The sequence below is a fragment of the Pygocentrus nattereri genome, chromosome 11 (genome assembly GCF_015220715.1).
Source record: "Pygocentrus nattereri isolate fPygNat1 chromosome 11, fPygNat1.pri, whole genome shotgun sequence".
In the NCBI taxonomy this organism is placed as follows: domain Eukaryota; kingdom Metazoa; phylum Chordata; class Actinopteri; order Characiformes; family Serrasalmidae; genus Pygocentrus; species Pygocentrus nattereri.
Window position 1 is genome coordinate 20120028 of NC_051221.1, and position 15065 is coordinate 20135092.

General features: G+C 40.0%; 1 protein-coding gene across 10 annotated transcripts in view; it reads left to right on the forward strand.

Moving 5' to 3' along the window:
* Positions 1–15065, forward strand: part of brsk2a (BR serine/threonine kinase 2a) — a 258655-nt gene that overhangs the window by 228679 nt on the left and 14911 nt on the right. For 4 of the 10 annotated variants that reach the window (XM_037542512.1, XM_037542515.1, XM_037542517.1 and 1 more), the window contains exons 12-16: positions 576–726; positions 2187–2252; positions 10566–10626; positions 13547–14240; positions 14646–14694. In XM_037542512.1, coding sequence (XP_037398409.1) covers positions 576–726; positions 2187–2252; positions 10566–10626; positions 13547–14240; positions 14646–14694 — 1021 coding nt within the window. The remainder of the gene's footprint in view (positions 1–575; positions 727–2186; positions 2253–10565; positions 10627–13546; positions 14241–14645; positions 14695–15065) is intronic. The other 6 variants (XM_037542520.1, XM_037542521.1, XM_037542522.1 and 3 more) reach the window with 3 other exon arrangements.

Below are 15065 nucleotides of genomic sequence, written 5' to 3' on the forward strand. Positions count from 1 at the left end.
TGTTAGGATGTCTTTAGCATTTAATAAGTACAGACTGTTTGCACATCAATGTAAGTCCTGTCCAAAAGCTAATCAAAGCATCATGTGGCACAGGAATAAGGTGGACACACACGCACAAAATAGCCCACATATACATAAATACTCCCAAATTAAAGCTGACATTCTACACTTTTTAACCTCATATTCATTGTTGCACTCCGCATCCACTATGCTGGTGTACAGAACAAGAGCAGCAAAAATGGTCATGGTCCAGTTGCGTATGAACTGCACTGTATGCTGGGTCAGTAATTTGATTCATTAGGTGACACTGCAGTTATAGAAAAAAGTCACAATTCTCCACACTTTCTTACTCTGCTTTTTTGTTACACCTCCCAGTCAACACCAGCAGGCCCCAGTGGGCACCAGAATGGCTTAATTGCAGTAAGCACTCACAGCAATGATCAATCTGGGATTAAATGGAGCTGCTGAAATGAAGCTTTCCAGATCAGTGCTTGATATCGACTGTGGATGCAGCCAGTGTTGTTGTTGTGGGACTGCATTTGAAATGCTATGTACATGTGTGTTTGTGCCTGTAGATCCACCAAGAAAGCGAGTAGACTCCCCCATGTTGAACCGACATGGCAAGAGGAGGCCAGAGCGCAAGTCCATGGAGGTGCTGAGCGTGACAGACGGAGGATCACCTGTGCCAGCACGGCGAGCCATCGACATGACACAGCATGGACAGAGGTGCAGCACAACACAACACACTCATGCACTGTGTGTTCACATCTAGTCTTTTGTCTTTACAAGACACTCTGTCTGTAATTTCTTCCCTCACTGAAGTGTCTCACTGATTGCTCTGTCAGCTGTCAGAACTGAATGGAGAGGCCAAACTTTGTCAGTGTCTTAGTGTTTTACCTTAATTTTTCACCCTTTGAGAGCGTGAGTGCCTGTTGGATAGCTAGTTATTGCTACTAGTAGCTCTAATTCTGAACGTTTTCTCTCAGCAGCTACAGAGGTGTTAATTACTGTAGTTTAACTTGTTCAATTGAGCAAATAATCCAGTAAAACACATTAGAGAAAGATCAGAAAACATTAATTGTATCCAGTAATAAAGTCTCAAGTGGGTGGCCTTGTTTTTTGCCAGAGCTGAGCACTGTGCTATATGTGTATACACACGTGAACACAATATTATTTTTATTTTCTTATTTTATTCTAATTATTATTATTATTATTATTATTATAGAGAATGAACTGGTAAAATTGAACACAAAGCGCTGTCATGACATTTAACAGAACATTTTACAGTGTCTGGGAAGCCTGGGAAGCTCTGTCTTTGTGTTACTAAAGTATATTAGTTAAGAATTGTTTGTTTGTGCTGTCACTGGTAAAAGCTTTTTAATTAAAACTATTTGAGTCTGTTTAAATGTTAAAGATATAAAATTTGGTTATCTGAATTTTTAACTCCTTAAAATAAGCACCTTTGCAGCTGAGTGTGATTACATACACATTAATAATACAGTTATCTTATTTTAGCATTAACCAGATATTAGTGGTTTTATAAACATATATTGTACATGTAAATGTACAAAATGTACAGTTCCTCAGTTCGAGTTTTTTTCAGAAAATCCGATAAACACCTATGATTTTAGCTAAATCATTTGGTTATTCAGTGTATCATTAATCTTGTATCTTCAGTTTTTCTACATCTGCATATGTGTAGAACTGGAGCAGTAAAGTCTACAGATTAATGAACGACTGAAACTGTGAAATGGTGATGAATTGCCACATAATAAAAAACAGAGCCACAAAAACTCTCAAATATGTGTTAGCAGTAAACCATTGTTTAAGCAAACTGCTGCAAGAAGTTTGAGATTTAATTCACAGGCTTTGTCTTTGTTGTGATTATTGGTGGATTGCAAAGAGTTGTATATATTTTGCCTTTAGAAAGAAATGTGATTATTGAGTGAGTTGTATAGACCCAGAGGTTTACCATTATATGATAAATTAAGAGCTAATAAATATATTAAATGAATTATTGCCAAAATGTGACAGTGTTTCTATTGGTGAGGCCCACGCACACAAACAGATGAGAAAGCAATGGTAGGCCTTGTTTGTTTGTTTGGCCTGCAGAAGAGCAGAATGGGTGTATTGCGCAGGACTGCATGGAGACGCTGACTGTGTGTTCACTTTGTCTCCTGCTATAGTAAAACAGTGTTCAGTAAAAGCTTGGATATCTCTGAGGCCCACCCCAGGTGCAGCAAAGAGGAAAGGTACTGCCATAACTACCTGTCTGACCCTTACATGGCCCTTACTACACCCACCACAAAGATGCAGTGTTGCTTTTCCACTTCTGTTCTGTTCAGTGAGCCCATTTATTAAGCTCATCTACAGCCAGCCAAAACAAAACCCCTCAAATTGGCTTTTTAATATCTTGAATGGGCATGTTTGTGCAGTATTCAAGCTATCTGAATGAAGTTCTTTTGTTACTGTGCCCGCTGTCTTGGACCGGCCCAGTCGGGCTAGTTGCACGCTGGTCCAGGAGGATTTCATCACATCTGGCTGTTGTTCTCTTTGCCCTGTTTGTTCATCAGCAGCGTTCTGGCCATGGAACACAGTTGGTGTCCCGCACTTTCATTTCCCTGCTCATTCCCAGCTTGCCCTTTCATTACACATCTTTCATTCGCTCTCAAATGTCAGAACTGGGCTGATGGCAGAAATGAAATTGAGAATTGACTCTAGATGACCTGACCCCCAGAATGATACATAAGGCAACTGGGGCTTTTAAAAAATATCATTGAAAAGTAATAGAGTGGTAAGAGAAGGCAGCTGCATAGTAATAGAAAAAAAGTATATCGGTCTCTTCTTCTTCTTCATCACATTTCTGGATACTTTCTTATGGCAGGCTACCTTGATTTCAAGATCAAGGTCGCATTTGCTTTCACTTATTTAATACCCAAATTTCATTATCCATGTAATTGCAGTTCAGTTTATCAGACTCAATAGTAATATGTTCAAGTTTGATTTTTGAAGATTTGAGATGTAATTAATAAATGTATACCTTGGTTGTCTGAATAAAATATTATATTTCCAGAATGGTAACTTCACAGGAGAATGAAAAAAAAATTTCTTAACCCCTAATAGAAATGAATGTAGCATGATTTTGTTTCCATGTAATTTGGGACTTGCCACTTCTCACTATTTCTCACCATTAATAAACAACATAGACACTTAAAAATAATAAGGTGACAAATAGAGTTCTTAGAAGACCCACTTTTGTTTCCCCAAAGAACTACGTTTGAAAAAGAGTTTTGTGAGTATGAATAACCCTTTACAGATTTTAAAGAACTTCCACATTATGGGAAGGTTCAGGTTCCACATTAATGGCTCTTCCTTCATTATATGGAGGCAGTGGTGTAGGAACTGGGGGGTTGGGGGATGGGTCCTCTTCAATGTTTAAAAGAGCCACCTGTCCGTAGAATAAAATATCAGATTTAAATGAATATGTGTAATAGAGTATAATGCAACAGGCCTCATTCATCTTCATGAAAAGTGCATAAGTGGGTTTTAAGTAAAAATTCTTCCCAAGCACAGGTGTTAAGTCAGGCCTATCATTATGATATGCATTTGACAAGGAATCAATATGGGTATTGCGTTCACTCTCATTGTTTTAAGTTTTGGCTGTTCTTCCAGCTTTTCCAGCAAGCAGATGTCTCAATGCCAACGATGGATATCTCAAGATTGCTCAAGCAAATCTTCACTCCAAATAGACAAATTCAAATAGACATTCATAGAGTTTGTATTTATTTATTTATTTGTTTGGTTTTTTGCTAGCATAGCATCAGTTTAATGATGTTTAGAATGACATTGCATTAGCAGCTATCAATTAGCCCATTAAGATGGCTTAGAATTTTGTTCTCGTTGCTCTCTCATTGGAGTGTTGTGAGTCTGACTTTTGCTGAGCCTTGTTGGCTCTTGTTTTTGAAGGCGTTCCCATTCATATTTTAACCAATAAACTGTTCAGCAATAAACCTTTTATAAAACGTCTGATCTCAGCTACAGTTGGTGTGGTTATGGTTTCCTGTTTCCAACTATCTCATACACCAGTGTTTGACTGTTCTTTAAACTTTTTAAAGGTTCTTCATACTCACACATCTCCTTTACATGAATGTTGAAAGGATCTTTAGGTAGTCAAAAGTGGTTCTTCTGCATCGTTGTGCAAAGAATGCACATTTGTAAGAGTTTTCTGATGTGCATATGTACATGCCTCGCTGTTATTCCATTCTGTTAAACTCCCATCATCACTATCTTACTCTTTTATTTGTTTGTGGGTTAATTTGTTTTTTTTGATACACATCCATATCACCACCAGAGTAAATGGAGAAAAGCTTCCCTGCATCTTCATATTCTGTCCCTGATAGATAGTGTGCTTTGCTTGACCCACTCCTGCTTCACAGCTATTCGATAAACAGCTAACGTTCCTCTCGACTTTATAATTTTCTGTTCTTATTCATTTTGAAAGGATGGCTAGATGCCAGTTGCTGTTTCACTGTTTTTACTGCATATATTTAGTTTTTTTTTCTTTTTGTGCCTAGCACTTTCTAAAACCTTTGAAAACATTGTCTGCATCTGCTTTGAAATTATAAATGGGTTGTATGATGTTTTGGGGGTTTCTTTATGTGTCTATGCCTTTCTGTGGGTGTGCTGTGTGTATTACATGTGTTTGTACACTCTTTTTTTGTGCTATCTTTCTCCAACAGAAAACTTTTCAGACTCCAAGACCTTTAGATCTTTTGGCTTTAGAGGACTCAAGGTCACAGCGTATCAGAAAGAAAACAGGCTTTGAAATCCATTTTGTGACCTGTTCAATCTCTCAAAACTGCTGATGGAAAGGTCTAGTGTTTGTGGGAAGATAGTGTAGAGATCACATAAAAATATGTGTGGATGTGTGTATGGATGATAGCAAATATTCAAGGATTTCCACATTTATACTTTAAAAAATTACATATTAGCAATATTTAAAAAGAGAAAAAGTTGTAAACAGCAGTTGCTTCCAAGGCTTTTGCGCATATTTCAGTATTTCTATATGGCTTATGAGCATTAGGTTTTTTTTTTTTTGCTGACATTGCTGTGGAGGATTTTTTGACTGTCTAAATGCAGACGGTTGACAAAACCAATATAAAATGTCTTAGTAAGGTGTTTTCCCACCAGAACAGTTTCAGTGTATCTTTATATATATACTCTACAAGTCTCTGGAGCTGTACTGAAGGGATTCTTCCCTTGGTTTGCAGTGACCTCTCTCTCTAAAAGGACAGGTGGACTCAAACAGCGCTCCCCACTGCATAACAGAGCCACTGGACCCCTCCACTGTCAAGCTTGTAGGCCCGTACTGTTCTTTTGGGCCCAGTCCCATTTCATCCTTTGCCCCTACCACTCAGCCCTTACCCCTTTGTTTTGTGTGTTCATGCCTAGGGGTAGAGTGTCCCAATTTTTGTGGAGAGGGTTAGAGTTACATGGCCCTCCAAACAGAGGTTTTTCACTGGCACAGTCCAAATGGAGCTGCTACGTCTAAAACTGCTGCGCTGGTTTAAGGTGGAATGGGAAATTTGAACAAGAAGCTGGTGAATAGCTGACTTCAGCGTCATATCCATGAAGAATTATCGGTGGGTGATAAGTCACATCTCCCTCTTTGAAGTCATATGATGCTCTAAGTGTAACTTAGGCCCAGCAGCGAGGAATTTTACTCTGCTCTTCTATCACTGCGGACTGGCAGGGTCGCTGACAGAGCACTGCCAGTAGCCTGTTAATGAATTAATGTTCTTGTTTTATTTGAGGGTTGGCCCTGTTTCATAGGGGAAGATTTCAGCCACTACCCCTTGTAACTCAGTTCCATGGGGCAAGGTGACACTCAAAAACAAAGGGTAGGTTTAAAAATAAGAAATGGGATTGGTCCTTGGTGTTATGTCTCCTAGGGGTAAGAGACACAAAGAAGAAGCAAGACTGCCCGCTCAGACGCCAGACCAGAACAAAGAAAAAAAGTATAAATAATAATAATAATGATAATAAACATAAAATATGAATTTGACCATTTATTCGATGCTTTGCCCTTTGCACAATCATCAAAATTATTTTAAGCTTGCAACTGAAGCAAGGAAACAATAATAATAATAATATTAATAATAATAAAGGAAACAAATTTTAAGGGAAGCCCAAGGCCCAAAATAACAAACAAAAGAGCCTAATAAAAAAATGTACTAACTAAACTAAACTAAACTAACAACAACAACAAAAAAGAAAATCACAAAAACACTACCCTCACTACACTACCAATAAACAAAGTTTAACAAATCAAACAAAAGGGCCACCACTACGTTTCCTTCCAAAAAAAGAAGCAAAATCACAAAAGTGTCTTCACCGGCCCACAGGTACCTGTAGGCCAGCAAATAATCATCAGTAATAACTGGTCTGTCGACTGGCGGGCAACCAAGGGAGCGGAACCGTGTGAGGTTGAATAAGAAAAAAGCCACTCCCTATTGCTCCAACACCGTAGGCATTTTATAATCAGCGCCAACTGGAATAGCCAATCACACACCAGGAAAAACAAGACATTAGTCATGCAGCAACGTCCACCTAAGAACACACGGAGAGAGAAAACAAAACATGCATACACAGGATGTAACATTGGTGTATGCCACACAAGCACTCGCTCAGCTGTGGAGAATATGGTCGAGGATGGCCCTTTAGACTATCACTTTTTTTTTTTTTTTTTTTTATTTGTGAGATTTCAGATGTGCATTGCTCTTTGTATTGCTACCATACTGAAATACCTCTCACTGTGCTGGCACACATCCTGCATTGACCTTCTCAGTTACCTGAGGAACATCTACTCCTCTGTCTTGCATTACATATCTCACTAATGCCTGAGCATCATGCTCACTGAATATGTGTGTATTTGACCACCATTTCCAACATATTTACTGATGTCTTTGTGACAGATCACAAAGCAGATGTCTCTTTTGTCAGTCTTCCTTTTGAAACAGTTGAATAGTCTTTGTGACTGAAGCTCCTGCCCCAGTAAAAACTTCCTCTTGCTGTCTTGATCCAAATTCGAGGTCAACTGTGCCTGCTCAGCATTTTTATGCAAGCCACAGATTGTGGAAGGATGTATTTGCTTAACTGTATCACTCTGTACACCTATCTGGACTCGTAATATTTCTCTTCTCAATTATTTAGGTTTTTTCTTTGTCCCCAGTCTGTATTTAGTGGGTTGTCATATTATTTTAGTTTTGCTGATGTGGCCTTTGAAGATGTTGTTGAGTAAAGATTTATTTTGTAAGTTATTATCAAGTTACATAAGTCTTGCTGATATGGCTGTGTATGATGACTTTTATGGCTTATTTGTTTGTACTAGTTATTATCAACACAAGCAGCCTGAATCACCACAATGTATATTGTTCTACCATAAGAGCTTTTACTCAGCACTTGGCCTGTGTATTTTGTCAGGCTTCAGTCAAGCAGCTGTCTCTGCTCTGAGCTGCTGCTGCTTTAATCCCATGATGTCTTTGGGTTTGGCTGTGTTGTTTAATGTGATTCCTGGCTCTCTTGCTGTCTCTTCTGCTCGTCCGCCCCTCTTGCTGCTTTAGTGAGTTGCCCTGTGGCATTCTGGACCTGCCTCAAACACTTGCGAACAAGAGGCCCTACGGACTGCACTTGCAAACAAGAGGCCGAACAAACTGCCTTATGGGCTGTGTTCAGAGGCAGCATGCCACAGATCCCACCACAGCCTGATGGGCTCAGTTAGTGAGAGTTTAGCCTCCGGTGACATTTACACAGTTATTTTATTAAGCCATCATGCTACCCACACAAAGCGCTAGTCACACCACTCCGTGTAATGTGTATCAGTGAAATGTGCTGTATTAATCACTGTATACTTTCAGATGACAAGGGCAGTATCCTAAATCACACATCAAGATCCAGAGTTTATTTGGAGCTGTTTCCTCTATAGAACTGAAAGATATTTCCATTATTGTATTTATATATAAATAATATTAGTGCAGAGTTCATTCAAGCTGAATATCTTTGCTATGAATATAATTACTTTCATTTGGTTCAGTGCCCTTTTTACAGCTTTGAGAGGGTGCTGAGTGTGAAATAGAGTAGACATATTCATTTGTGGAAATGTCTAGAATAGACATATTCAGATCAAAACTATAACAATATATAGATTATAAATTGTGATCATGCCAAATATGGAGTAGCAGTATTCAGATAATAAATTTCAAAAAGCTTATGATAGAGAAGCAGTATTTCAATTCTAAATTACAGTTAGACATATATGTACAGCAGCAATGCTCAAATTGTAACTAAAATTATATCAAAAGTAAAATATGCAGATTATAAATTGCAGAAGGCCAAATATAAAGCAGCAATATTATGCCAAAGGTAGAGTAGCGGTATTCAGATTATAAACTATAACAATATTCACAATATAAACTGTGTCGATATTTAGATTATAAATTGTAATTAGGCTAAATGTAATAGAGCAGTATTATGATTATGAGCTGTGATTAGGCAAAAGTTAAAATGGTAATATTCAGATTATAAAGTGTGATTTGGCAGAATATAAAATAGCATTATTCATGTGAAAAACTGTTAAAAAAAAAAATTGTGATTATTTGTGTCATAGCATGCCAGAACATTTGTAACCACATAATTTGAGCTTTCAATAAATAAATAGGTGAAGCTGGGTTAACTTAGCAATTGGAATATGTAACAGAAATTCTGGTAATTACATTAAATATCTTAATTAAATTGACTCGTCTAAGTATCTCACACTATAAGTTCAATTTCATCTCTGTCTGTCTTCATCTTTAAAGACTGTGTATGAGATTGCGATTGATGGGTGTTTGGAGCGAGTGTGTGTGGTGTGTTTCTGGTCTGTGGCGTCACTGTGAGCTCTGTGTTCTGGTTGTATGAATAATCCATGCATAAATTTCTCCAACTCCTACTGATCGCTGCAGGTTATGAGACACACGAGTTGTTTTTTGCGTCGGTCAGCCGACTGTCCTCCTGTTCACTCACACTCAGAGCAGACAGTACAAGAGTTTTGAACTGGCCTCTTTCTTACAGTTTCAGCATCTTTATTTTCCTTCTCATTCTCTCTCATTGTCTCTCTGCCTTTCTCTTTCTCTCTTGCTTTCTCTGTCTTTCTCTTTCTTTCTCTCTGTGTTTCTGTCTTTCTGTCCACTCTTTCTGTCTCTTTCTGCTTCCATTTCTTCCTGTCATTTTGTCCTCTCTCTGTCCTCTCACTCACTCACTCACTCGCATATCCTTTTCACTTTGTCATTCTTTCATTGTGTCTCGCTCTTTCTCTCCCTCTTGCTCTCTCCCATTGCTCTCCCTCTCATATCTCTTTTTCAGTTTCTCTCTTTACTTTTAGGCTCTCTCTTTCAGTTTCACTCTCTCTTTGCACTTCTCGCTTTTTCCCTTTTTGCCTCTCTTTTGTCCCTTTTTCTCTGCTTCTCTCCCTTTTTTGTCGCTCTTGCTCTCTCCCTCTCTTTCTCGCTGTCTCTCCTCCTATGCGTTTCTCTTTCATATCTCTTTTTCTTGCTCTCTCTCGGTTTCCTTCTCTCTCTCTGTTTTTGTCCCCCCATCTCTTTCTCTGTCTTTCAGTCTTTCTCTTTCAGTTTCTCTCTCTTCTCATGTTTCTTCCTTTCTTAGTCTGTTCTTTCATCAGTCACAGTTTCAGAAGGTTGAATGACAGGAGACAGATGACACAGGAGCTCTGCCACCAGCTTGTCTCAAAGTGGCTGACTCTCTCTGCCTCACTACTGTCTCTGTCTCTTTCTGGCTGTCTGTTTTTCTCTCTCTCTCTGTCCCTCTTGCACTCAACACTCCTGTAAAGCTGTTTTATCACGTCAGTAAAAAACAGTATAGAATCTAATTGAATAATCAGTCGCTCCTGAGCTACAGAGGGGGAGATGAGTTGGTAAGGGTGATTAAGGCATGGATGGAGGGAGACTCGGAGAGGATGTGCGACAGGCAGAATAACAGAGGGATAGAGTGAAGAGAGAGATGGAAAAAGTGACATGAAAGAAGTCGAACAGCTGGGCTCCGTCTGCACGGACAGCCATCTCGCCTGATGAAGACAGATTGGTGACTGATAATTCATTTGCTCCTGCTTGGAGGTGATTGAAACGCACGCTGGTGTCTGTGCGGACATCTGTTGGCAGAGAAGAACAACAGGCCTCAGCTCAAGATGAATGATAATCCTGTAAAGACAAAGGAAGACACTGCTCTGTTAAGTTTATCAGTCTGCGCCTCTGCCTCCCAGCCTGAGGAGAGCATCTTGAGGAGATTTGTCATCGATAATAGTGACATAGATTATCCTTTGTTTAGTGTCAGTATGGTCTGTGTGTGTTGGATTTGTTTCATCACTGCCAGCCCAGATTTCTCTAAAGTCTCCTCCCATTCATTTTGTGCCTAGATGCCTTGCAGCAGACCTCCGCTTTGTTTGTAACCTGCTTCTGCATGTGTCTCTAACATGACTGGGTCTATATTCTGCATGTTGCTGTTTGTGTCTGCAGATCACGCTCAATCAGCGGAGCTTCATCAGGTCTCTCCACCAGTCCACTTAGTAGTCCACGGGTGAGTACCCCTATTTATCTCTGTCATTCTGTTACTGTTCATTAAATCCCTTGCTTATGCTGCCAGCACCCAACACCAACACCCTTTTCATAATCGGCTCAGACGCACATTCAGGATTCATCCAGTACTAATACTGTGTGGTGCAAACATCACAGACTCACGTACATTTATAAAGTTTCTAGTCATTAAGTCATTTTCCGTCTTTAGGTTCAGGAAATATTTCAGAGAATATTAAATATAAGATAATCCACTTGTAGGAAAGGAGAAAGTCAAAGGAAAATATGTGGAAAAAATTTAATTCCAAAAGCTGGAGTTCCAAAAATCATTAAAATGTACAGATAAAATGGAGCTCCTAACAACCATACAAGACCTGGTAGACCACCCAAACTGTCACCATCAGACAAACAGCACATAAACTGTCATCTTTGAGAGAGAGGAGAAAATCTCCAAGCTCCACTCTTGCTTCAGATCTGAAAAAAAATGTTTCTGTCCATCCTTACACTCTGAGAAGACTCAACACTATGAGTGTGAAAGGATGTGTAGCTGTCAAAAGAACATTTAGAAATTAAACAAAGAAGCTGCTGGAGTTCTCAGAACAATGAACTTACCACCCCAGAGTCCAGATCTCAACATCACCCTCTCAACATCATATCCCTTTTCTTTGAAAAACTGAAAGCAAGTCTGCTGAAAATTGATATGTGAAAATAATGTGATTATAACTGATTCACACAGGATCAGAGATGTCTATAAATAAGAGATATGGAAATGTCTTGCTCGATTTACTGCACTGTTGTCACAACAAAAACAAAAGCAGGCATGTGTCCACATACCTTGTGCTGTAGTCTTCAGAGTACCGTACACTTTATGTCAATACTTATTGGTTTAATTTGGGCCACAGACAATAAAAGTAAGTGCTTGTCAAGTGCCTCCGTACTTAAAGTGGCTGCCCATTTACTTTATTATTCTGTTTATGCTTTATCCTCCATCAATGCACTATTGACTGCCAAATAAAGATGTTGGGCAGAAAAAAATGAGTAATCAGTTTCACAACTCCACACAAGTGAAGCTGGACTTTCAAGAGCAGCCTGTTCCTCTCTTCTCTCTCTGCTGGATATCTGAGCTGCTGGGCAGTTTATTCAAGTAAAATGGAGATCTTTCTATATAATTTATTAGCTAATTCAACTTGGACAATCAATTGTTTAGTCAGCATAAGCATTTGCCAGCTTCTCTAGCCTCATCTCTGGGGGCATTTGAGATTAAAATGTAAATATTTGCAATTGAGTCACCAGGCTCTTTATGAAGAAGCATGAACATCAACATGAATTAACAATAATATTTATCAACATATTGCCACTTAAGAAAAAAAAGATCTTTTGAAGGACCTAGAGAAATGCTCCAAAACTCCCTGAAATAAAATCTTTTTTACGTTAATTTACACTAAAAGTTAAGAATGTTTTTGTCTACTACTTTAAAGTTACTATTTTGTAGATACTTGTTTTTCTTTTTCTTTCGATAGCGATGGTGTAATATAGGGGACTGATTTCTACCGTTTATTTAATAGTAGGTAAAAAAATGACATAACCTTTCCAGACATGTAAATTTGCAGACTAAGAAAGTTAATGACCCAGCAGTTTTGGCCAGGGCTAATATCACAGAGATACTTTGCTACTAACTGCATTACCTCACCTCCATGTGTGGATCTAATCACAACTAAATAGTATGTTAGTAAATGTTTATACCAAAAAAAAAAGGAGGTTCTTAAACAGAAAGCAGTTATTTGGATAAAGTCCCTGTTTAACACTGTAGTATTGTGTTTCTATCTGAAATGTGATTATAGCCGTTGCGGCACTGTTCTCATTCCATAGAGATATGCTCCTTTTAAGACTCCCTCTGTTCTGTCCTGAGCCCAGTGGAAATCCAGCTCAAGGAAGGCCATGTAAAATCCAGCTTCCACTCTGATTAGCCCAGGAGCTTGTGGCTAAACTTTTCTGGCTGACTCGTTTCAGAACACTTGCAGATTACAGCAGCCTTGGCTGAAAGCTCAGCGTGACAGAGAAACCAGGGCTGATTTGAAAGAGAAATTGATTTTGGAAATCTACTCTAAATGCTCTGCTCCTTGTGTCTTCGGATACAGATGAAGATGACAGCAAAGCCTCTGTGTGGGGAAACTGCATATGCAGTATTTCAGTACATCCTGACTTTCCCCTCACTTCTAACAGCAGAGATGACTAAGAGGCTCCTCGTTACTCAGATGAGCCGGTTTATGCATTTTGTTCTCAAGTTAAAAATAGAGAAATGTTGGTGTCAAAAGTTCACTGTTTTGCTCGCTTGAGTGAGCTCCTGAATCAAATCACTTTTACACCATGGCAGTTCACTATTAGAGTATTTTCAGCTCCAGAGCCAGACACCAGACTCTAGGGATTACATAACTTCTGAAGGGCTCAGATGAGGATGCAAATGTGACATTGTTCTCAGTGGAAGGACACACACGTTTCAGCACGAGACTCACTGTGTACTCTGCTTCACTCTTGCTTGACCCATGGCCTATCCACAGCTTTTCACCTTCATGATAATGACCAGCACTTTTGACCTTCTTTTCTCCATCTGCTGCTTTGTTTTGAATGCCTTTAAGCCTAATTGTTTCTGTTCTTTCACTTTGCTCCATGAATGTTGATGTTCTGCTGATGCTCCTGTCTCTACTTGTCTTGGCTAACTGCATGTTTTGTTTTCTTTTTTTTTTTGCTTTATGTTTTCTGATCTGCTTTTGGTTGCACCAATGTCCACACCTTGACCTTGTGTTCAAATCGTGACCTTGTTCGTGTTGCTTTGTGGCTGTTAAATCTTCTCCTCCTGACGTTCCTTTGTGCATGTATATGTGCTGCTGTGCTCTGGTCAATGCCTTCTCCTCCCACCCATATAGCCCGCCCGAAAGTTCTGTGTACCCCCCCAGATGTCTGAATTTTCCTTATCGCCCAACACTAGTCCCACTGATTCCCCTGAGCAGCCCCACGCAAACCAAACTGAAGCTCACACTCTAACACCCAACTCCCTGTCGCCAAATTCAGCGTCTGAGTCACTCCTGGGTACATGCCCAAAGACTCAGACCCTTCCAGCCAAGCCTAAAGTCTCTGATAAGCCCCTACACGCCACTAAATCCAACCCGTTACCAGAAACTGAGCCCCAGCCCATTTCGGCTGCGCGCTCAGAGCCCTCCACCCCATCCCAGCCCCAGCCACCCACTATCCCTGGCAGCCCCCTGGTGCGCCGGGCCGCTCCCACTACCACTGCGCCAACTCAACTCTCAGTGCCCTTCTCACCTGTCATGCCTCTTGCCCCCATCCGCCTACACCACTTCCATCCTGTACCCAGCTCTGACCACAGCACCAAATCTATCCCCACCATACAGGTGACCCCCCACCCCTCCCCCAGGGGCAGTCCTCTCCCCACCCCCAAAGGGACACCTGTCCACACGCCCAAGGAGAGCCCAGCAGGCACCCCGACCCCAACGCCCCCTCCCAGCCCCTCCATCGGGGGCATGCCCTGGAGGACACGCCTCAACTCCATAAAGAACAGCTTCTTGGGCTCGCCGCGCTTCCACCGCAGGAAACTGCAAGGTATGCCAAGTCTAGCATTGAGCTCAATGACAATTAGCTTAATACAAGATCAATTTTTTATATTAAGTGTTTTAGGCCATGAGGCTTCTGTAGCTAGTAATGGAAGTGTGCAAACTCCATTGCTTAATCATCTCTTGTCTATCTTAAGTTCTTAAGCAATTTCAAACATATGTGGTTTCTTAAACTGTGTAGTCTCAACTAATGATGAGCCTGCCTTTGGCTCAAAAACGTGTACAGCCCTGCCTGTATCCTTGACTTAGAGCAAGCCTCAGCCTATTTATACACTGTCAGGGTCTATATGTGCATGTGGTGATAAGTCATTGTCAGTCATTGTTTGATGCGTTTATATGAAAGTAGTTCATATAGAGTGAAACATCTAAGACATTATTGCCTCATTTTGAACAGTTCCGACCCAAGAGGAGATGTCCAGCCTCACACCAGAGTCTTCCCCGGAGTGAGTATCTGTGACTGGTTACACACACAAGCGCACATCTATGTTTTGACTAATTTCCATTGCTTTGCATTGATTTTTATATTGTTGTAGCAAAGTAATTATACACCTACACCAAAATCTAACACTAACATTTAATCTCAGTATCTAAAAGGCAATCTTTCTGCTCTTTTAGCTTTTCCCAAGAGTTTGAATTTGTGGTAAAAACAGCATGGTGTTGAAAGTCATCACTTGTACAAAGTTTATTTCATGTTGTCCTACCATTGTGAGGACTTTGGGTCCCCACTACAGTAGCAACACAAGTACTCATACACTCATAAACAAGCTGTGTTTACTGAGACATTTTTATTTCTAATTATAAACCAAAAAAAAAA